This window comes from Pinus tabuliformis, chromosome 3_1, assembly GCF_031772625.1.
Source record: "Pinus tabuliformis cultivar Carrire ecotype Pingquan chromosome 3_1, CPIR1, whole genome shotgun sequence".
Lineage (NCBI taxonomy): Eukaryota > Viridiplantae > Streptophyta > Pinopsida > Pinales > Pinaceae > Pinus > Pinus tabuliformis.
Window position 1 is genome coordinate 612457806 of NC_142301.1, and position 24713 is coordinate 612482518.

The following is a 24713-nucleotide window of genomic DNA, read 5'->3' on the forward strand; positions in this document are numbered from 1 at the left end:
AAAGCTAAAATTAGTATGAGATTATTACCTTTGGTCCAATGAGGGTCTCAAGAATTTTTTGTTAGATTGAGATACCATGAAATATAGGAAAAGGAAAAAATAAATTGAAATGGAAAAAATGATTTGAAAGTCTCTTAAAACCAAAATGTAAGGATAGAATGACACAAATTTAATCATCCATTTCTTTCTTATGCATTTTACATCAATTTTTTTGGTATAAAACACTGTATACAAGGAAAAATCAAACATGTGTAGTGTTTCCACGACATTCTCCCTAAAAATGAAGTAAAAGTGTCATATTGTAACATTTCATTCTTGAGATGTTAGTCTCTATGATTATTGTATTAAGAAAGTATAAAATGGCTTGCACACAATATATAAATATTTATCCTAGAAATCCTTAATTGAGAAAATTATTTTTTTCCCTTGTATTAACTTTATTGTTCACATATAATATATAGTTATTCTATAGCATCTAAAATATAAATATTCCTTAAACAAAATAAATTTACAACGCTCTTGAAAATCATTGGTCGAAAAAACACAAAAGGGACTCCAAAGTAACTCTTTTGAGGATAGTACCCTCAAACCTCTTACGAGTACCCTGATATCCTTCCATGTCCCCAAAACCCCTTTTGCTTTGTGAACTTAAAAAGAATATGACACATCCAACACTTACCCCTTTTTGTGGGGGGAGGGTGGGTGAATTGGTATTTCATTCAATTAGTATATATATATATATATATATATATATATATATATATATATATATATATATATATATATATATATATTTGCAATTCAAATGAATGACATAGCCAGTAAACATATGAGCAATCCATAAAACATATAAATGACAAAGCACATCAATTACATCATCACATGAAGACACTTGATTTTTAGGTGGAAAACCCAAATAGGAAAAACCATCGATGTTGTTGTCTGCTCTGTCTACTATTATTATTAAAAAAAACTTTACATCTTGCAATGGTGCAGACTTTGGCTAGTGCGTAGACTCTTACTTGCTAGAGGCTGCTACCTCTACTATAATTTATAGATTCTACTAGAAGGAAGGCACTACTCTTTTAACTCTCTTGTGATCCACGTTTCACAATCTTTCATATTGGGACCACCTTTAAAAAGCATTGATCTAGTAGGCCACTTTTAAAAATGTTTCGAACTGGACCCACATACATCATTATACTTAATCTGAATAACAATAGACCAAAAGATTCTTTGCACTCAAACTTTGATCAAACAAATATGTTTACAAGACCTTCAAGCTCTAGGTCATCAATAAACATACTCATCAAACCAACTTTCATCAATGACAAAAACCCTTCTCTTTTGCAACCAAAATATCTGAACAAGATCCCTTATGCAACCATCAAAATACTATTCTCAAATTGAATCAATAAGACATGTATAATCAATAAACACCTTAGCATAAAACATCTCTATCAGGAAGTGTCATCATAAATATCTAATCATTGTGGCCCATAAATCTTTGTTACTCATCAAAGATACAATGCATTCAAACCAAAATCCTGAACTTTGAAATGTGTTCACAATCTGTAATAATACACCAGCAAGCTTCTAAAACAATCAATGACCTTCTACCAAATTATCATAGATACAAACCCATAAGTTTTTCAAGCAAGACAAACAATAGCATGTTAACACATCACCATCCAAACTATCACTATGGATAAAAACCTGAAGCAATACAAGAATCAGTCTTTGCCTTCGTCCTTGCATACAACTTCTAAAATGACCAGAAACATCCTCATAAAGAATGTGAATCTCTGCACATCATATATACCCCTACAATAGAGAAATACTACTCATTTTTTAGGCAACAACAGTGAGATAACTGCGGTATACAAGATTAGAGTCTCTACAAAAATCTTCTTGCAAATGTATTAAGGACAAACCAGTCAAAACACATGTAATATGTATATCCAACACCAAATTCATCCATTCCAAACCATATAGCTCTCTGTGTTGCACATTGAAAGGATCATTGTAAACACATTACAAGATATTCAAACATCATTGTGTATACAAACTTAGAAATTGAACCACTAGTGGAATAAAAAGCTCGAGTAAGAATAATGGTCTTTGCAACAACTATAACTCTTTCCCTATGTTTTCAACTTAGTGCAATCACAAATTCTAAACCTTACATAGACTCAAAAGCAAATCACAATTGTCTTCATTTAGTAAATAACTTGGATCTGCAAAAACAATTTGATGTCTATGCATCTACAACTTTTTCAATAAAGGACAAGTCTCTATGTGTGTATTTAGGTATGTGGAGAAACTATGATGCACATGGAAAAACTTAGCCTCACCAATGAAAGAAATGCATTGATCCAAGAAAAGGATTAAAACTTTGATCCATGGATCTCATATCTGTAAATCATGATCAATACATAAAGAAGAAATAATGATTACCATGCAATGAACCTTGAGATCACTTAACCCTCACGCATTGATGCAAATACTTGTTCCAAAACAGAGGAGACACAACTAATCCAAATCACACATTGAACTGCTCAAATTTGTTTCCCTTTTATAGCCACTTTTACTTGTCAATATCATAGGAAAAACCATGGGATTTGTTGATAGTAATCTTTGATGGGATCAAATAGACACTACTCAACCTTCTACATAAGAATACCTTGGGCAATTCCATGATTTATCCTGTATCTTTTTTGTTTTTCTAGACTTACAAGAAATAATGTGCCTTTGCCCTTTGGGAATTGTGTTGTAACACACCTATTGCACTAAAAACTAGTGTTATAGTGCTCCTTGTGCTCAAGAGACTCATGTTTCCCTACTTTCTAGCCAAAAACCTAGACAATCCTCAGTCAAACTTCTTCCAACTTCTGACATGTCTTCTTCAAAACCTATAGGACCTGTTCAAGCCTGGATGAGTCTCCGTGATACCTCAACAACCTCTGTACACATTAGTAAATATTCCTTAATTAGTCAGTTGTGTTACATCAGTTTTCTTCACTTTCAAGCATCTATAGACCTTGTCCATCATGTTTTAATTGTTATGCAAACATTAAGAGTCATCATCCATCCATGACCTAGCAAGATCATGGTCCAAGTGACATCCAGGTTTACATTAAGGCCAACACACTAGCCATAATTCCAACATGTTATTGGATAAATAATATTTGATGCCATTAGGCACAACTAGCATTGAGAAAACATATCATCCCAAAGATTCTTAACTTAACCCGTTACATGAGATAATGTTATAAGGATAATTAGAGTAACTTAACACACATTAAAGGGGACAAATATGTTCTTGCCCTTAGAAATCCTTCCAGAACATTGAAGTGATAAGTTGTATAGATTCAAACCATGTAGTTATTCACCCCTTCATTAGGGGGATTTTGAAGTCACCTTGACTTCACCAGCAATATTGACAAATGGTGGGAGGAGAGTATGCCCATTCAAGGCACTAAAATGTTCATGCTGCAACAGAGACTTAAACACATCAAATCTAGGCTTAAAGATTGGAACAAAAAGGAGTTTGGGAATATCTTTAAAGCTAAAAGGGAAGTTGAGCAGAAACTCCAGGAGATTAATCAGATCATCATCTCAGAAGGTTTTACCGAGGAACGAAAAATTCAAGCTGACTCTCTTCAAAATGAATGGGACGATCGGTGCAAACAAGAGGAGTTTTTCTGGAGACAGAAATCAAGGGTACAGTGGATTAGAGAAGGAGAAAGAAACACGAGGTTTTTTCACAGATCAACTTTAGATCACAGATTTCATAACAGAATTTCAAAACTTAAAGATTCTCAATGGAAATAGCTTGTCTCTCATAATGAAATGGAATCTGTCATGGTTCAACACTTCCTTAGCATCGTAGAGGAGCCTCTCGTTGACAGATTTCGGTTCATTAACAAATTCACAAAGTTTATTCCTAAGATTCTAATGAGGGAAGACAACCACAATCTTAACAGGCCAGTGTCTGAAGCGGAGGTTAGTGAAGTTATCAATGAGATGCAAAATGGGAAATCTTCTGGCCCTGATGGTTTTAACGTGGATTTCTTCAAAGCTTGCTAGAAAAACGTCAAACAAGATATCCTTGATGTTGTGGAAGACTCTAGAAGATCCAAACTTGTTTTGAAAGCTCTTAATGCCTCTTTCATAGCTTTGATTCCAAAGCAGGAAAAAGCTATGACACCAGACAGATTCAGACCCATAGCCTTATGTAATGTGGTGTACAAAATCATTTCCAAAGTAATTGCTAATAAACTCAAGCCTCTTCTTCCTGTTCTCATCTCAGAGGAGCAAACTAGTTTTGTGGAAGGAAGACAGAGTCTCAACAACATCATACAAGCTCACGAGGTGATACACTCTCTAAAGATCAATAAGCAAGCTGGTATGATCATGCAGCTTGACCTAGCGAAAGCTTATGATAAGCTAAGCTGGTCTTACATCAAGGCAGTGCTAAGAGCTTATGGCTTCGACCACAATTGGATAAGATGGGTCATGGCCCTTGTATCCATGACCAGCTTCTCCATTCTGCTTAATGGCTCTCCCTCTAGAACCTTTATGCCTTCTAGGGGTCTCAGACAAGGGGATCCGCTCTCCCCCTTCCTCTTTGTTCTCATGATGGAAGGGTTTGGTAGAGCGATCAATAGGGCATATTCTGAAGGGAAAATCTAGGGTCTGAAACTTACTCCGGATGGTGCTGCTTCTACTCATCAACAATTTGTGGATGACACAATGCTACAGGGAATTCCTACGATCAAGGAAGCCAGAGCCTTCAAAGAAATCTTGAATGACTTTTCATTGGCCGCAGGTACAGAGGTAAGCCTTGACAAATCAAAGGTGTTTATTTTTAACACTAACATTTATATTCAAAGGAACCTTACCATAATTCTTGGATTTAAAAGGGATCAGTTACCCCCTAAGTACCTTGAAATGCCTCTTACTGACAAACCTCTGAGCAAAGAAGTGTGGGAGCCGGTAACTAATAAACTTCAGGACAAATTCAGGAAATGGGCATGCAGGTCTTTGAATATGGTGGGGCGTCTTGTGCTTACTAAGGTTGTCCTGCAGGCTATACCCATTTTCATGTTTTCAGCTCTTCCTGCTCTTAAATGAGTTATGCAACAAATCAGGAGGATTCAACGAGATTTTCTTTGGGGCAAGGGGGAAGAGAAAAAGAAGTGGGTTTTGGTAGCTTAGGACAAGCTCTGTAAACCTAAGGCCCATGGTGGTTTGGGGTTGCATGACCCTGAAATCATCAGAAGAGTCTCGGGAACCAAAATTTGGTGGAGGTGGCTCAAGGAATCGACCACCCCTTGGGCCAAACTTTGGAAGAAGAAATATGCAAATAATTGGCAGGAGAGGGATCATATCCGAATGTTTTGGATCATCAAGGGCTCCCACATTTGGAACCTTGCTTGGGAGAATAGAGCCATTATCCAAAAGCATAGTTTCTGGGAGATCCGAGATGGGAACCTTGCACAATTTTGGGAGGACAATTGGCAGCAGGAACCAAATCTGTTTAGGGAAGGACTAACTGCTCTCAAAAATGACATTGACAACAAAGGTTTACTTATGGTAAGTGACTTTTGGGATTAGGCAAGGAATAATGGTAAATGGAGAGTTTGGAAGGATCTTGGTTATAGTGAAGAAAGTCCTTTGAAGGCCCAAGCGGAGTCTCTTGCTCTTGACTTGGAGCAGAGGAAGATTTTGGTGTCATCCTCGTCTGACCAAATGAGATGGGGTCGAAACACCAAAGGCACCTTCAACCTCAAAGAAGCTAATCGCATGGCCCTAGGTTTCAATTATTCAAACCCTGATCAGGTTTGGAATGACCTCTGGCAGAACTTGCAATGGATGAAAATCAAGTTATTTATGTGGTTAGTTCACCAAAAGAAAATTCTCACATGGGAGAATCTTCTGAAAAGGAGCTTTGTTGGCCCATCCAAATGCCATCTATGTGGCCTATAGGAGGAGATGATGGAACATTTACTAAACCTCTGCCCCTTCACCTTTACCCTGTGGGATTGGGCGGCCTTGGTCTTTAGGCAAACTGACAGGGACAGACTTAGCATCACCAACACTTTGAAGAATTGGAGGAAAGACTTCTCAGGTAATGAAATCATTAACAAGGCTTGGACTCTGGTTCCAGGCTTTATCATCTGGGATGTCTAGAAAGAATGCAATGGCAAGATTTTCAAGAAAAAAATGGGCTCGAACCAGAACATCATTGTCCAAATTATACGACAGATCAAAGATACAGTAGGAGACCTTATGTGGAAAATTCCTAAGGACCCTCCTTCGCCCCAGGATGCTCGCATACTATTGCAGTTGGGTCTCCATTCTCTGCTTCCCTAAGGCATTGTCAAGGGTGTGAAAAAAACAACTGCTGGTAGAGATATCTAGTAGCCTCCTCCTCATGGTTTTTGGAAAATCAATATAGATGGAGCCTCTAAGGGAAACCCAGGGATGGCTGGATTTGGCGGTGTCATAAGAGATGAGTAGGGGCGCATAAAGGATATCTTTCACAGTCATTTTGGGATTGCCACTAATAACATGGTGGAGCTCATGGCCTTAGAGTAGTGCCTGGAAATCCTGATGGAGTCAAATTTACATAACACCATTATTGAAGCTGACTCTGAATTGGTTATTAATGCGGCCAAGAAAATGTGTAATGGAACAATGCCTGGAAAAGTGTCGAAACACTGGAGGCTCTCGCAGGTCTTTTAGTGTATTCATTCCCACTTGCAAACCCTGAGAACAGTCAGCTTCGTTCATGTGAGAAGAAAAGCCAATATGTTAGCTGATCGTCTGGCAAATGAAGGGGTGCTATGTAAGGAAAGCTATATTCAGTATGACTGGGAGTCTTTACCCTCTAGTAAACTGCGTGATGATTGTCAACGATAGGCAGCCAAAGACATGGCGTATCTCCAGACCATGAATAATGAGCAGGAGGAAGACTAGCAGGAGTTGAAGGAACGGTATAAACCCGTAGTGAAGAGAAGGACTAAGCGGCGAAAGATCGATGCACAGGAGGCATTAGATCATGTAAGATCAATGGACATTTTTGGTGGAAAATATTAGTGGGACTAGGAGAGGGCGGAAGGCCTTGAGCCTGGTTGAAGTGCCGCAGTTAATCCTGACCGTTGATCTTTATTCCAAATGATGACGTCAATTGTCACTACGGGGGTTCAACTATCTGTAACCCGCGTGCAAGTTGAATGGCTGTAGACCGTTGGTTTTTAGTGCATCCACCATCGATTAGGTATCGGGTGCTAAAGTGGTGGGCAGTTAAGTCTAAGAGCAGACCCGAAGTTTTATGGACCATGGTTCATAATCTTTTCGGCTTCGGGACGCGGTTAAGTGGCGAGCAAGTTCCCGATGCGATGTTGCGACAACCGTCGGATCAAGAACCAGATCGATGGTGGGGATTAAATGGAAAATCGCATTCAGCCTTAGATTCGAGTCAGTGGTAAGTTCAGTTTTGCAATATTGCGATATTATGATGTTGCGATATGCCGAGGTTGCGATATTGTGATATCGCGATATTGCGAGGTGCGATGTGCCAAGGTGGCGATGCTGCGATAGATTATGGACTGTCAGATCAAAGGGTTGATCGAACAGTGGCAGTCATCTCTCGCTTTTCACAGGTATCAAGTGTTGGCGGATTGCGGACTTGATGTTTTATAGACCATGGTTCAATTTCTATTTTAGCTCCAGGGAGCGGTTACAGGGTGTGCAAGGTCCCGTTGCAATGATGCGACAACTGTCGGATCAAGAACTAGATCGACGATGGCAATTTAATCGCAAATCGCATTCGGTAAAGGAGTTTGGTCAGAGATAAACTCAGTGTTGTGATATGCGATGTGCCGAGGTTAGCGATGTTGCGATGGACTGTGGACTGTCAGATCAAAGGGTGGATATAACAATGGAGGTTAACTCTTGCATTTCGCAGGAATAAAGTGTTGGCGGCTTGCAGAAACTATGATGAGCGATATGCCGAGAAGGGGTTGAAGCATCTATTTTGGTTTTTGTGTGCAATGTTTTGAGTTTTGTTGACCCTGTTGTTTTTTCTCATCAACGTGTCTGCCTTTGCTGGTCTTTACACCTGTAAAGATGTGTACCATATGTAATCTTGTTTTTCTGTTAATTGATGGCTCCGCTCTTACTTGACCAAAAGAAAAAGATTAGATTACATCATTAAATTTTAGAGGGAAAAAAAAAGAAAAATTATTTTTTTAACTCGTATTTTCAACTTATCTCCCTATTGGTTTACTCAAATTTTGAGCGGAAACACTCGTTGGATGCAGAATTTTATTCCTCATCCAAGGAGTACCTATGTTTCATACTTTCGATGCACCCTACTACACGAAAAATGAGAAATACATGAAAAACGTGAATGACATTTTTCATGTATTTGTCATTTTTCGTGTAGCAGAGTCCATCAAAAGTATGCAACATGGGTACTCCTTGGATGTGGAATTAATTTTTGCATTCAACGAGTACTCCCGCTCGAAATTTGAGTAAAACCTTTGGGAGATAAGTTGAAAATATAAGTTGAAAAAGTAGTTTTATTATTTTATTATTTTTTAATCTTTTTACATTTTTACTTTTTTTACTACAAAAATTGTGAATCATGGGGCATCCACATGATTGACATCATCATCTTGAATCCTATTGGTTCTTATAAAGTTTATTTTGGTTGTACATTTCTCTTAGTAGACCTATTTTAGATCTCAAAATTCCCCTAATGTTTATTTACAAATCATTGTTAATATTATCCCATAATGATGGAGCTATAAATCAAAATGCAAAGATTTATGTGGAGAAAATGAATGGTTGTTGAGTCACTTCAAGTAGATCAATGATGGTTGGGTCATGAACTTTCGAAGGTCATAACTTGAGTTTTGGGTATTCATTTTCAGCAAATGAGAGGTTGTTGGAAAGCTAACAGAATGAAGACCACATTGGGAGTGGTCTCCAACGCCAACATTACACAAATCAACTTGACAAATTAAAAGAATAATCATGAATAATTTTGGGGCCTAGCTTTTCTAAAAAAAGAACTCCATAATATTTGAAGTAGGACCTAGCTTGAAGAAGGAATTCCTAAGTGCATATGTTTTTAAATGGATTTTATTCAGTTAGAACAAAATGGAATAACCTAACCATAAAGTAGTTGTGAAGACAAAAAGAAGACCATAAAGAAGATGTCAAGCACATCGAAGCAGAGGTGGGTGACGAGGGAGAAGGAGAGAGAGATCTTTTGGCTCCTAAGCTTTTAATGTTGAGGTTTTTCTCTATTGGGTTTTTGTTGAAGGTGTTTTTTTCTTTCAAAGAATTTTGTAAAGATCACCCATTTTGACTTTCTCTTTCATCTTTTCTTCTCATATTTCTTTTAGCGAGTTATTTTATATATACTAAGAAATTGGATTAATATATGATTAATTATGTTTTCTCCATTCTTCTGAAGACCTTTATGACATATCAAGTCCGAGGGAATAAAATCCCTAACTTATAAAAAATAAATGGAGTTATTAATATTTCTCACAAAGAACTATTCAATAATAAAGAACATGGAAAATTAATATATAATAAATACTAATAATCTATTTTTAAAGTCATAACTAAGCTAGATATCAATTTATTGATTCCTTATGTGAAATTTTTGTATTCTCTTATTTATAAGATAACAAACCCATTATATAAGAACTTAATGTTTTGATAGGTAAGGAATAAATAATAATAATAATCTTTTGTAAAGAATATATAATAAATAATAGTAATAATAATAAAGTCATGACTAAACAAATTTAAATCTATTATGAAGCACATGTCTGTAACCATTAGATTTATTCACCAAACATCAAATTGGTGTGTGAGACCCCTTTTTTATAGGACAAGAATTGTCTTAGTCATTTGAGTATTACCCCCCTCAATTCAAACTTGTTAGTTTTTAAAAGGAAACACACTCACTTTGTTATCAACTCCACCTGGTTTCATTTTTGGCTTGTTGTGATAAGGCTCGAGGAGTAGGCTCTCCCACCCTCTTGGAGTCTCAAGTCTTGCTAAGGCTCAAGGAGTAGGTTCTCCCACCCTCTTGGAGTCTCAACTCTTGCTGAGTCATAAATCACTGGGTCACATTTTTGGGTTGTTGTGATAAGGCTCAAGGAGTAGGCTCTCCCACCCTCGGCACATTTTTGGCCTGTTGTGATAAGGCTCAAGGAGTAGGCTATCCCACCCTCTCGAAGTCTCAAGTCTTGCTAAGTCATAAATCATTGGTATCTCTGGCTCACTCTTGGAGTCTCAAGGCTTGCTAAGTCATAAATCATTGGTATCTCTGGCTCACTCTTGGAGTCTCAAGTCTTGCTAAATCATATATCATTGGTATCTCTGGCTCAAAATATACTTAGTGTTATAGTGGTAGTTGCTAAATTTAATCTTGAACCTGATCAAAATTATTATATTAGATTACCAATTCAATAAAAAATCACACACGCAGTTAATATTGATATTAAGTAAAATTAATAAAGAGTTAAACAAACATATACTATAACATATTCGTGTGCATTAGGGACACCTCATCTTAAAACCTTTGACCTGAATAAAAATATAACATATTCAATTGCATTACGGACCTCATGTCAAAACGTTCGAGCTGTGTGTCCTGGAAATAGATGTTTCCGAATCTCAGAAACGCGGGTGTTTCAGCGCTGTTGCTGTTAAAGGTAAAATAAACATATAAATTGTTTTTGTTTTCGCTAGGCTGAGCGTAGCCGAGGCAAAATAAACATATATTCAAAACCTTTTGCCTGGAGGTTGTGGAAATGGTAGTTTGGTTTTGTGGAAATGGATGTTTCCGAAGACCAGGCACCTCGAAATTTCATAGAAGGAGAGAGGAAATTTCACCTGGAGATGCAGGGATTCAGATGTTATCTGCATCAGAGATCAAGCGGTAGGCTTGTCTTGCAATCCAGTGCCCAAGCATTCTGATTTTGCCCTCTTTCTTTGCTTCACAAAAGTTCTGCCGGAATGCTTTCCTAGCAGGGTATCTGGGAGTGGATTCTGAAAGCAAAATTAGGCAAGCAAACTGAGTGAGTGTCAAAAATTGGGATAATGGAGAATAAAGAATCCAACGATTGTTATGATATGCCCATTGCAAGGCCTCGCACTGGTAAAGTCCAAGAAAGGATGGCTAGGCTTCCTCCGAAGCGGGGAAACGTAAAGAGGGAGATATTTGCTTCCATGGCCGAATCGATACTCCACGCCCTCAAAAAGAGCGGAACAACTTGCCTCAAAATCGTTCGTTACGCCATGGCGGTCTTTTCCTGTAAGATCGGCTGCCCTGAAAAGGCCAACTCCATCCACTGTGCACTGGACCGTTGGGAGAGCTGCGGCCATGAATTAGAGGCAAAGAATGGTTCTGAAAGTGTACAGGTAAATCATTACTTGTTTTTCTTTAATTCTCTTGCTTTGATGCTAGCTACTGGCCTTTCTTTAATTCTTTTGCTTTGATGCTAGTTACTGGGCCTTTCTTTAATTCATTTGCTTTGATGCCAGTTACTGGCCTGTTCAGGGCATTCTTTCGCTTTGATGCTAGTTACTGGCCTTTCTTTAATTCTTTTGCTTTGATGTTAGTTACTGGCCTTGGTTTAATTCTTTTTCTTTGATGCCAGTTACTGGCCTGTTCAAGGCTTTTCATGACTTCTTTTGCTTTGATGCTAGTTACTGGCCTTTCTTTAATTCTTTTGCTTTGATGCTAGTTACTGGCCTTTCTTTAATTCTTTTGTTTTGATGCCAGTTACTGGCCTTACTTACCTGTTCAGGGTTTTTCCTGAATTTTTTTGATGGCAGATTTTGGAAATAGGTTAAAGCAGGATTCCAACCATTAAACACAGCGATCATCGAACTGGGCGATCTGTCCGAAGTGCTAGTTAGCCTTTGAAAGTTGGAGCTTCTGATGGGTTGTTTGTGAACTGGTCACAGCATTATATTTCAGTTTCGTTGGTTGTTTTTCTTTCTTTAAATCTTTTGCTTTGACAGTTGAGGCAAGTCACTCGCAGGCCCTGCGTGCTGTGTTGAATGGTACCTGTAAACAAATGTAAGTGGACTTGTATTTACTTCCACCTACTATTCAACACAACTAGCAGTGAACTGGCCGATCTGTCCTGAGAGCTAGTTAGCCGTTGAAGGTTACAATATTTAATAGGTTGTTTGTGAATTCGTCACACATATACTAATTTATTCTTTCCTTAAATCTTTTGGCCTACGTGCTGTGTTAGGTAAATGCTAGTGATAAGTAAATGTAACTGGACTTGCATTTACCTGTAACGACTATTCAACACAGCGAACAGCCGTTTTGTCGTGCTCGTTATCCTTTAAAGGTTTTTAATGGGTTGTTTGCTATTTTTGGAAGAAAATGGTGCATATGAGATTTTACTTCGAGTAACTCATCATTAAAAAACTTGTTAAGAGATTCTTATTTCTTTAAATATTAAGTCACTCGTAGGGCTGCGTGCTGTGTTGAATGGTAATTGTGAGTTAGGTAAGTGGACGACTCTCTTCACACAGTGAGAAGTGAATTGGCGGATTTGTGTTATAGTGCGTTAGTCCTTAAAAAGTGAGATGTTTGTGTGTTGTGATAGGGTTAAAATAGTAAATATGATGTTTGTGTGTTGTGATAGGGTTAAAATTGTAAATCTTTTTTTTCTGCGTTGAGGTTTATTTTGGTGTGGGTTGAGATGTTTAGATATTTTATTAAATCACAGGATATATCATTTTTAAATATATTTTTAGATTAAACTTTAAAAGAACATAAAATCACATGGGATTGAAATATGATTTTAACTATACATCATAAATTTGATATTAAATTTAGTTGAAGATAATCTTAATAAAAAATAACAAATTTAATTAGAATTATTTTAATAAAATATTAATGAATAATAATATTAATAAGCATGTTTATTTTGGAATAATTTTTTTAGAATTTTAATTTAATTATCAATAATTACTATGTGGATGGCAGTGATTTAATTTTTATGAAATTATAAGACATTAATTTTTTAGAATTTTAATTTAATTATCAATAATTACTATATGGACGGTAGTGATTTAACCTCTATGTAATTATAAAACATTATTATTGGTATACGCAAATTAAATGTTGAGATTAATTATGTCTTTTGTTTTTTTTATTAATTTGATTAATTAAAAAAAATTTATGTAAACAACAACAACCTAATATAAAATAAGTTATAATTTTTTTGAACATGTTATATTCATAAAACATAATATTAATTTATTAAAAAAAAAACAAGTCTATTTGCTATAAATTATTTGTTATTATATTTAAAATAAATAATATTTTTTTTTAAATCTTTTACTTTGACCATCAGCCTAAGTCTTTTCTTCAATGACACAGCGAGTAGTGAAGTGCCCCTTACCTGAATTGGTCTGTCTCATATTATATTTGAATTGAATTTGAGGTAGTGGTTTAGTGAGGTGAGTATTTTATTTTGTATAAATATTTGTATTTGGAAAAAAATTATTCTTGATAATGATAAAAGATTGTCATTTTATCTAATCAGATTAATAATCAAATTTTTAGAGAATATAGAATTTTAGTGAGTAGTTTTTAGAGTAATTTAATTGTTAAATATTTTTGTTTTTTATTTTATTTTTTAAATTTGATGATTTTTTATAAGATTTTAAATTTTGGTTATTTAAAATATATTTTTTAATATATAAATAGGTTTAGTATGGTAAAAGACATTACAATATTTAAATTACGTCGATTATACAAAACATATAAATATAAGAAATTTTTACCAAATTTCAAGTATTTTACCAAATTTCAAGTAAATTTGATAAGGAAAAAAAAAAAAAAAAAAAAAAAATCTAATTATTAAACTACGCAGTAATTTTTTCTTTCAGAGTTTTTAGCTTTAGCAATCTGCACAAATCACTTGCAACACTTGAGTGTTGTATTCCATATGAATTTTCCAATTTTCGAAATATTTCAAAATCAACAATAAAATTAAACTATTAAATTTGAGTAAAATGTATAATACTTATGATAGTAGATTCCTGAATAACATGAAATCCAACCTGTTTTTGCAGGGTTTTACAGTGAAGGGAGGGCATGATCCTGTGATGTTAACTGCAAACAAAGTGGTGGTAACAGTTCTATGAAATCGATAAGAGGACTTGGTCGTTTTTGCAGCGAGTGGATGTTGTGCCTACGTTCCTTTATCTACAATGCATTGCACTTTTTGTTTTTCTAAATGGATTGGTTCCTTATGATTGCCTTGTGCTTACTGGAACTTTATTTCCATTTATGTACTGCAATATTTTTGAATTCCGACTCGGTTTTTTTTGTGTTAAATTTTCTCCCTCGCGTACCTTTGGAGAAATTGTGTTGTCGACCAGCACTCCTTTTTCCAGGTCTATGTCATTGACTCTCTTTTGTTGTTAATGAATTCTTCGTTATTATACATATAATTTAATGAATATAATTTAATTATTTTATAGGTCATTTAATTTGATATATGGTAACCTAACAAATGCTTATTGGTTATAAGTAAGATTTTAGAATGGAAAATTTAGTTGGTTATATTAAATATATATAAATATTATTTTATTTACAGAAGTAGACTAATTCAATCAAATTAATGAAATTATAATGCTTAACATTATGGTTATTGTTTGAATTTGAGTTATATATATATATATATATATAATAACTCAATTTCGTATATATATAAAATGTATTCATAAAAATATAATTGGAAGGAAATCAATATGTTTGAAATTGATGATGGTTAAATTTTCACATTAAAATAAAAGAATTAAAATTAGTAAAAAAATGAACTAGTACATTTAAAGATAAATTTAATCACGATTCATCTCTAATGTTACATGTAATAAGTCTTTCACCATCTTTACATAAATTTTATTCCTCTCGAGAATCATAATTAATATCATCATAACTAATAAAAAAATTCTCTCCAAAAATGAAGAATTTCATATCGTAGCCTTCTGTGATTCGTTATTTATATCAAATAATTTGGGATAAAATCACATTTGGAAAAGATCCAAATTACCTTTAGTTATAAAAGATAATTAACCAATGTTTTTTTTTAGGGTTTTCATTTATAATGATTCAATCATCATGAGTTAACATAAAAGGTATGATTGTTGATCATCTTGGTCTTTGCCTTTTTAGCCATTGGAAGTTAACTATTTGTGTTTTTACCATTTTACACTTTCTTACAATTTCTCTTATAACCCTATGTTCAAGATGAGTGTATAGTAATTGGTTAAGACAATAGATATTTAATACAAAATAATTAAGTTATTTATTACAATAATTAAGATAATGCAATTGATCTATTAAGTTCTCTTAAACTAGTGATGCCTTTGCTTTCTTGTCATCACTTTGCCTAACACCCCTTCTAATTTGAAAATAAATTCCAAATCCATGATTGAAAGTATAATTACTTATTGAAACTTCTCCTTTTGAGGATCATTTGTATGGACTACCTACATGAGCAAATGGGCTAGTCACACTTGTTGTTTCATTGATTGAACCTTTGCTAGTAGCCTCCCTTTTTGTCCTAGCTTCATAGTTAGTGCCTTATCCATTTTGTTTGAGATCATTTCATTCAAAACTTAAATCTTCTATATGATAAATTGTCCTAGTGTCAAGGAAATGAGGTGGGATAAGAGAAGAGCGAAATGAAACAAGAGAAAAAAGGACAAGAGGGAAGAGGGGGAAGAGGAAGAACAATGTGGAGAAGAATGGAGGGGGGAAAGAGCAAGAGGAAGGAGCTATAGGGGAAGAAGATTAAGAGGAAGAGGGAGAGAATAAGAATAAGAGGAAGGAGGAGAGGAAGAAAATGATGAATAGGGGAAAATTAAAGAAGAAGATGAAGGAAATGTTGAAAAGTAAGAGGAGGATAGGAATAGGAAGAGAAAGGAGGGGTAGGAGGGAGGAGGGTTTGGAGGGAAAAAAATTGAAGGAATAGTTGGGGAAGAAGAGTAAAGAGGACGAAGAAAGTTAAGATGAGAAGAATAAAAAAGTGAGGAAGGAGTTGAGAGTTGAAAAACAAGAGGAGACAAAGTGTAAGACAAAAGCGGAGTTGAAAAAAAAGAGGAAGATAGACAAGAAAGGGGCGAGGACAAAGTTGTGGAGAAAATTGTGAGGAGGAGAAGAGAGAATAAGGGAGGGAGAGGAGGAGGAAAAATGGTAGTAGAAAGGGGAGATGAGGAAAAAGAGGAAGATGGAGGAGGGTTTATGGAAAACGAGGAAGATGAAGAAAGATAAGTAGGGTTGGGGTGAAGGAGAGATAAACCCCATCCCCTAAATCCGTATATTGTTTTCATTGTTTATTTAATTTTATTCTAATTTTGAGTTAATAAAACCCTACCTAGGATAGATTCCCCCCCAAATTTTACAATCTATATGCCCAAAACCCATAGATATGCAATTATTTTTGGTAAAATCCCAAATATTTCCCTCACATGCCATTCACCAAATCAATCCGAAAACCCAATAATAAAAAATAATAAAAAACATTGATTAACTTGTAAAATTGCCTTTATTTCATATTATATGCACAAAGCATCACATTGATATCATGTTAGCTAGCTTGTGGGTTTTAAATTATACTAACAACTACAAATTATTTTGGGAAAGCTAAAATTAGTATGAGATTATTACCTTTGATCCAATGAGGGGCTCAAGAATTTTTTGTTAGATTGAGATACCGTGAAATATAGGAAAAGAAAAAAATAAATTGAAATGGAAAAAATGACTTGAAAGGCTCTTAAAACCAAAATGTAAGGATAGAATGACACAAAATTTAATCATCCATTTCTTTCTTATGCATTTTACATCAATTTTTTTGGTATAAAACATTGTATACAAGGAAAAATCGAACATGTGTAGTGTTTCCATGACATTCTCCCTAAAAATGAAGTAAAAGTGTCATATTGTAACATTTCATTCTTGAGATGTTAGTCTCTATGATTATTGTATTAAGAAAGTATAAAATGGCTTGCACACAATATATAAATATTTATCCTGGAAATCCTTAATTGAGAAAATTATTTTTTTCCCTTGTATTAACTTTATTGTTCACATATAATATATAGTTATTCTATAGCATCTAAAATATAAATATTCCTTAACCAAAATAAATTTACAATGCTCTTGAAAATCATTGGTCGAAAAAACACAAAAGGGACTCCAAAATAACTCTTTTGAGGATAGTACCCTCAAACCTCTAACGAGTAACCTGATATCCTTCCATGTCCCCAAAACCCCTTTTGTTTTGTGAACTTAAAAAGAATATGACACATCCAACACTTACCCCTTTTTGTGGGGGGAGGGTGGGTGAATTGGTATTTCATTCAATTAGTAGATATATATATATATATATATATATATATATATATATATATATATATATATTTGCAATTCAAATGAATGACATAGCCAGTAAACATATGAGCAATCGATAAAACATATAAATGACAAAGCACATCAATTACATCATATCATGAAGACACTTGATTTTTAGGTGGAAAACCCAAATGGGGAAAACCATCGATGTTGTTGTCTGCTCTGTCTTCTATTATTATTAAAAAAAACTTTACATCTTGCAATGGTGCATACTTTTGCTAGTGCGTAGGCTCTTACTTGCTAGAGGCTGCTACCTCTACTATAATTTCTAGATTCTATTGGATGGAAGGCACTACTCTTTTAACTCTCTTGTGATCCACGTTTCACAATCTTTCATATTGGGACCACCTTTAAAAATCATTGATCTGGTAGGCCACTTTTAAAAATGTTTCGAACTGGACCCACATACATCATTATACTTAATCTGAATAACAATAGACCAAAAGATTCTCTGCACTCAAACTTTGATCAAACAAATATGTTTACAAGACCTTTAAGCTCTAGGTCATCAATAAACATACTCATCAAACCAATTTTCATCAATGACAAAAACCCTTCTCTTTTGCAACCAAAATATCTGAACAAGATCCCTTATACAACCATCAAAATACTATTCTCAAATCGAATCAATAAGACATGTATAATCAATAAACACCTTAGCATAAAACATCTCTATCAAGAAGTGTCATCATAAATATCTAATCATTGTGGCCCATAAATCTTTGTTACTCATCAAAGATACAATGCATTCAAACCAAAATCCTGAACTTTGAATTGTGTTCACAATCTGTAATAATACACCAGCAAGCTTCTAAAACAATCAATGACCTTCTACCAAATTATCATAGATACAAACCCATAAGTTTTTCAACCAAGACAAACAATAGCATGTTAACACATCACCATCCAAACTATCACTATGGATAAAAACTTGAAGCAATACAAGAATCAGTCTTTGCCTTCATCCTTGCATACAACTTCTAAAATGACCAGAAACATCCTCATAAAGAATGTGAATCTCTGCACATCATATATACCCCTACAATAGAGCAATACTACTCATTTTTTTAGGCAACAACAGTGAGATAAGCAAACTGCGGTATACAAGATTAGAGTCTCTGCAAAAATCTTCTTGCAAAAGTATTAAGGACAAACCAGTCAAAACACATGTAATATGTATATCCAACACCAAATTCATCCACTCCAAACCATATAGCTCTCTGTGTTGCGCATTGAAAGGATCCTTGTAAACACATTACAAGATATTCAGACATCATTGTGTATACAAACTTAGAAATTGAACCACTAGTGGAATAAAAAGCTCGAGTAAGAATAATGGTCTTTGCAACAACTATAACTCTTTCCCTATGTTTTCAACTTAGTGCAATCACAAATTCTAAACCTTACATAGACTCAAAAATAAATCACAATTGTCTTCATTTAGTAAATAACTTGGATCTACAAAAACAATTTGATATCTATGCATTTACAACTTTTTCAATAAAGGACAAGTCTCTATGTGTGTATTTAGGTATGTGGAGAAACTATGATGCACATGGAAAAACTTAGCCTCACCAATGAAAGAAATGCATTGATCCAAGAAAAGGATTAAAACTTTGATCCATGGATCTCATATCTGTAAATCATGATCAATACATAAAGAAGAAATAATGATTACCATGCAATGAACCTTGAGATCACTTAACCCTCATGCATTGATGCAAATACTTGTTCCAGAACAGAGGAGACACAACTAATCCAAATCACACATTGAACTGCTCAAATTTGTTTCCCTTTTATAGCCACTTTTACTTATCAATACCATAGGAAAATCCATGGGATTTGTTGATAGTAATATTTGATGGGATCAAATAGACACTACTCAACCTTCTACACAAGAATACCTTGGGCAATTCCATGATTTATCCCGTATCTTTTTTGTTTTTCTAGACTTACAAGTAATAATGTGCCTTTGCCCTTCGGGAAGTGTGTTGTAACACACCTCTTGCACTAAAAACTAGTGTTATAATGCTCCTTGTGCTCAAGAGACACATGTTTCCCTACTTTCTAGCCAAAAACCTAGACAATCCTCAGTCAAACTTCTTTCAACTTCTGACATGTCTATTTCAAAACCTATAGGACCTGTTCAAGCCTCGACGAGTCTCTGTGACACCTCAACAACCTCTGTACACATTAGTAAATCTTCCTTAATTAGTCAGTTGTGTTACATCAGTTTTCTTCACTTTCAAGCATCTGTAGACCTTGTCCATCATGTTTTAATTGTTATGCAAACATTAAGAGTCATCATCCATCCATGACCTAGCAAGGTATATCAATAATAGTTTCATAGTGTGACAAGATCATGGTCCAAGTGACATCCAGGTTTACATTAAGGCCAACACACTAGCCATAATGCCAACATGTTATGGATAAATAATATTTGGTGCCATTAGGCACAACTAGCATTGAGAAAACATATCATCCCAAAGATTCTTGACTTAACCCGTTACATGAGATAATGTTATAAGGATAATTAGAGTAACTTAACACACATTAAAGGGGACAAATATGTTCCTGCCCTTAGAAATCCTTCCAGAAACATTGAAGTGATAAGCTGTATAGGTTCAAACCATGTAGTTATTCACCCCTTCATTAGGGGGATTTTGAAGTCTAAAATGGGCCTCCTAAGGAAATCATAAAATAATAGTGGAAATAATAAAATAAGATTATATTACATCATCAAATTTTAGAGGGAAAAAATAAAAAAAAAACTATTTTTTCAACTCAAATTTTCAACTTATCTCCATATGGGTTTACTCAAATTTCGACCGACAACACTCGTTGAATGCATAATTTGATTCCTCATCCAAGGAGTACCCATGTTGCATACTTTCAATGGACCATGCTACATGAAAAATGAGAAATACATGAAAAACATTATTGTAATCATGTTTTTCCATGTATTTCTCATTTTCCGTGTATAATTGTCCATCGAAAGTATGCAACATGGGTACTCCTTAGATGAGGAATTGAATTTTGCATCTAACGAGTACTCCTGCTCGAAATTTGAGTAAAACCTTAGGGAGATAAGTTGAAAATACGAGTTGAAAATGTAGTTTTATTATTTTATTATTATTATTATTCTTTTTACCTTTTTACTTCAAAAATGGTGAATCATCCCCATGGTTGACATCATCATCTTGAATCCTATGGGTTCTTATAAAGTTTATTTTGGTTGTACATTTTTCTTAGGAGGCCCATTTTAGACCTCAAAATTCCCCTCATGCTTGTTTGAAACTTGGAAGTGATAGGGTGACTAGATTAGAGCCATGTAAATTACATGATTCCAACTTGTCGAACATGTTGTTTCATGATTTGATTTATGTCACTTCAATATTGTATCACCTTGTCACTTTAAAGTTTTGGATTTATGTGATTCCAACTTATCCAATAAAATTATCAAAATAATTATAATAATAATAATTTTTGCGCCTAGAGACGCTCTCGAATGCATAATAGAAGAGATGTTGTCTCACCTTGTTATGTTATGTAAACATTTTGACTTGGTCAAATTACACAAAATAAAATTAAAAGATAATATTTAATTAAAAGTAGAAAACGAAATAATTATAATTATTAATTAAAACATTTTTATATTACTTAAAACATAAAATAAATAATTATAACTATATTAAATAATTAAGCGAGTCGAGATCCATCTTAACTATGAATCTATCCAACATCGAGAGTTTTCAAATCTTTTGAGGTGAAAACCTCTTTTAGAGTGAAAAGAGATTTGATCCTTCTTGGCGCTTGGTAGATTCAGAGTTAAGATAGATCTAGGCTGCTACATATTCGAATAATACAATTTGTGATATTTTGAATGTAATTTTAATTTATTTCATTGAATATTATTATATATTTAAATTTATTAAAAAATTAAATAAAAGTTATTATAATAATAAATGACTAATCAACTTATATTTGATAGAAATAAAATATTGAGAATAACATGACTAAAAACATGCTATCAATATTTAGTACTTTTTGTAAGTGTGTTTCAAAGTGATATTAAAGAGTTGTATTAATATTGTAAGATGATGTTTTGGAAAAGAACTGTGTTTGCAATATTAAAGGGTTGTACTAATAGTGTAAGATGATTTTTTGGAAAATATTTGTGTTTGCCAATTTAGTTTGTCCAATGTTTTGGGTGTACACTACCCCATCATGAAGGACATAAAAGCTTTGAGGTGATTTGAATAGGTACCGTAAGGAGAATAAATAGAATGGAGAAGAAATTAGCTATTGTGAAATTTTTGAATTGATTATTAAAAATTATTAAAAAGAGTAAAGTTTCTTGAAAAAGGAAACTAAATCAAAGGGAGGGAGCAAACAACACAAATTATCATGGAGATTTTTGGCCTATAAATGGGCTACATCATAGATAAATACCATGGAAAAAACTAGGGTGCTTATATACTTGGAGCTCGAAACTACCTGTAACTTGATCCAGTGAAAAACCCTAACAGAAGGAATTAGTCACCAGTTATAGGAGAAGAAAATATTAAAGCTTTTATGTCCCTGATGATGAGTGAAGTGTCAACCACCAACGTTGGGAAACTAAATTGGCAAACACGGATTTTTTATAAAAATTCATCTTGCAATATGAATAGTTGTTATTAGTTGTATTTAATACTTATAACATGATTATAATATTAAAAAAATGAATATAAATATTTATTAAATTAATTAATTTTTGATCAGTTAGGTTTTGTGGTTGAGTTAATACGAGTGATCCCTATAAATAGATTTACCTAATATTTTATAAACATAATGGTTATCCATATTTAGAATTTTTGAACCACATCATAATAATAATAATAATTAAAAATAATAATTTTATAATTAATAATTTAATTACTTTAATATAATTTATATATTAATATAATTCTAAAATTAGAAAATTTAATATTTCATAATTAAAACGAAGGAAAAAAAAATAATTATAAAAATTCAAAATTAATAAAATTTGACCTAAAATAACATTTTAATTGTTAAATTATAATATATAAAATAATATATTTTCTTAAAAATAAATTTTTTATTACTTTAATAATATTCCTATGTTAATATAGTTTTTCAAGATTTAAAGTGGCCGATATGGATGATAGTATTGCTTCGCTACTTTTTTTTTTTTTTTTTTTTTCAAAAGGTGGAAAAACCTATCAAACTCAGTTTGTCAAACCAACAATGAGGACAGCCATCTCTGGCTGCTATCCGCGAATGTCAGTTGACACATTGCTTCGCTACTTTTGGATGTAACTTCTAGGTTACAAATTTAATTTTTGGGGATTTATTACATCATGCACTTAATTTATTCTTTGGTATTATTATTTTAATGATGTTTTTTTGGAAAAATAAAATTGCAATTTTACCAATACAAAAAACAAAATTATATTTTGTATTTACTTGTCAGCATTTCTTAATTATATTATACACAATTATATTTTGTAGTTACTTGTCCGCATTTCTTAATTATATTTTTTAATTTGCTTGTCCGCATTTCAGTGGCTACTTGTCTCATCGGAGAAATTGAAAAAGTTATGTCCGTTATTTATGGGGATATGATGTCTTGCTTTTATCTATTTTGATTTTGTATATATTTGTCCTTTCCAGACATATATTTGTCACATGTCCTTTTAGATGTCTGATTTCTTTCTAGACGTCTTGAGCAAAGGGAATCTTATAAAAAGGTGGTCAACTGATTTAAAGGCTACAGAAAAATGGAAGGATCATTTTTGTTATTATTTCAAGTAGGAGATGTGTTGCAGAGTAAAATCCATATGAAGTTTTTTATTTTTATTTTAGTTTCTGTAATTTCTTCCTATTAAAACCAATACGAGGACACACTTTTATTATTTCCTTCTAAATGATGAGTCTACTTTTTACCAATTTTTGTGGAGATTTCATCTATCCAACATTGAGATGGGACTTATATATTTTGAAGTGTGACTTGGGCCCATAGACCAAATCCTTGGATGAGTTTCCAGATCCCTTTTGTAGCAGGGGCTTTTAAAAACCATGGTAGATTTTTAAGCCCCAACCTCTTAATCTCCTTGCGATTTTGGAATGACAGTATTGTTATAGGATGTAAGGGTGAAAGTTCTTTTCCTTTCTTTCCTTATTCATAGAAAGTGAATTGAGAGTTGTCTAATTTTATGCAAGATTCCCATAGGAATCCACAAGAGAGGTCCAATGTATCAGAATGGCTCCATAGGAATCTACAAGAGAGGTCCAATGTATCAGAATGGCTCCATAGGAATCCACAAGAGAGATCCAATGTATCAGAATGGCTTCAATTATAGTTTTGCAAAGTACTAATCTACTAGCTATAAATAGTCATTTATTTCACCAAACATAAATTATTTTTTCCACCTCAATAATATTTTGTGTAATGATTAGGCTTAAGCTTCAAACAAGTCCTACAAAAATAAGGAGGATTTTGAAAAATTTATAGGAAATATTATGTGATGTTATAACATGATGATAATATGTATTTAATTATAATTTACAAATTAATTAATTTTAATGGAATGGAAGAGGGATCACATTTTAACTTCTCCTTTTTCATTAGGCTGGTGATTTAATTATTGATATAATCATAGATTTTAGTTATTTAAAATGTGATTTTGAATATATAAATGGATTCAATATCCTAAAAAACTCCCATAACACTTGACTTATGTAGATTATACAACAAAAACTTATAATTTCAAGAAATCTTTATTGAATTTCAAACAAAATTGATTGGAAAAAATACTCAAAAAGAGACAAAAAAAATCTAATAATTAAACTACACTATTACACCAATATAAATTCATCTTAACGAGGGGATCAAATCTCTTGAGGTGCAAACCTCTTTTAGAGAAAAACTAAAAGGTTTACTTGCACCTAGAGTGGTTAAACATTCCCTCTATCTCTCTCTCTCTCTCTCTCTCTCTCTCCATTATTTAAATTGCATTTTTTATTGCATAAATGCATTCAATGCCTTGAATTCTTTTTTTGGTACTTCGAAATTGTTTTAAGCATAAAAAAATAATTTTATTAATGTATGTGTGTGTGTATATATATATGATGGCCTATATTGAAAATTATAAGTATTATTAATATTTTTTTAGATGCTACATATTAATTTTTGTCACGTTTCCACAAATAAATAAAAAAA

General features: G+C 33.4%; 1 protein-coding gene across 1 annotated transcript; it reads left to right on the forward strand.

Moving 5' to 3' along the window:
- Positions 1–10861: 10861 nt before the first annotated feature.
- On the forward strand, positions 10862–12376 carry LOC149188490 (uncharacterized). Its single transcript, XM_089413023.1, has 2 exons — positions 10862–11457; positions 11875–12376. Exons 1-2 carry the CDS (start codon positions 11137–11139, stop codon positions 11890–11892), a joined length of 339 nt encoding a protein of 112 aa, XP_089269149.1. The 5' UTR covers positions 10862–11136; the 3' UTR covers positions 11893–12376.
- Positions 12377–24713: the final 12337 nt, after the last annotated feature.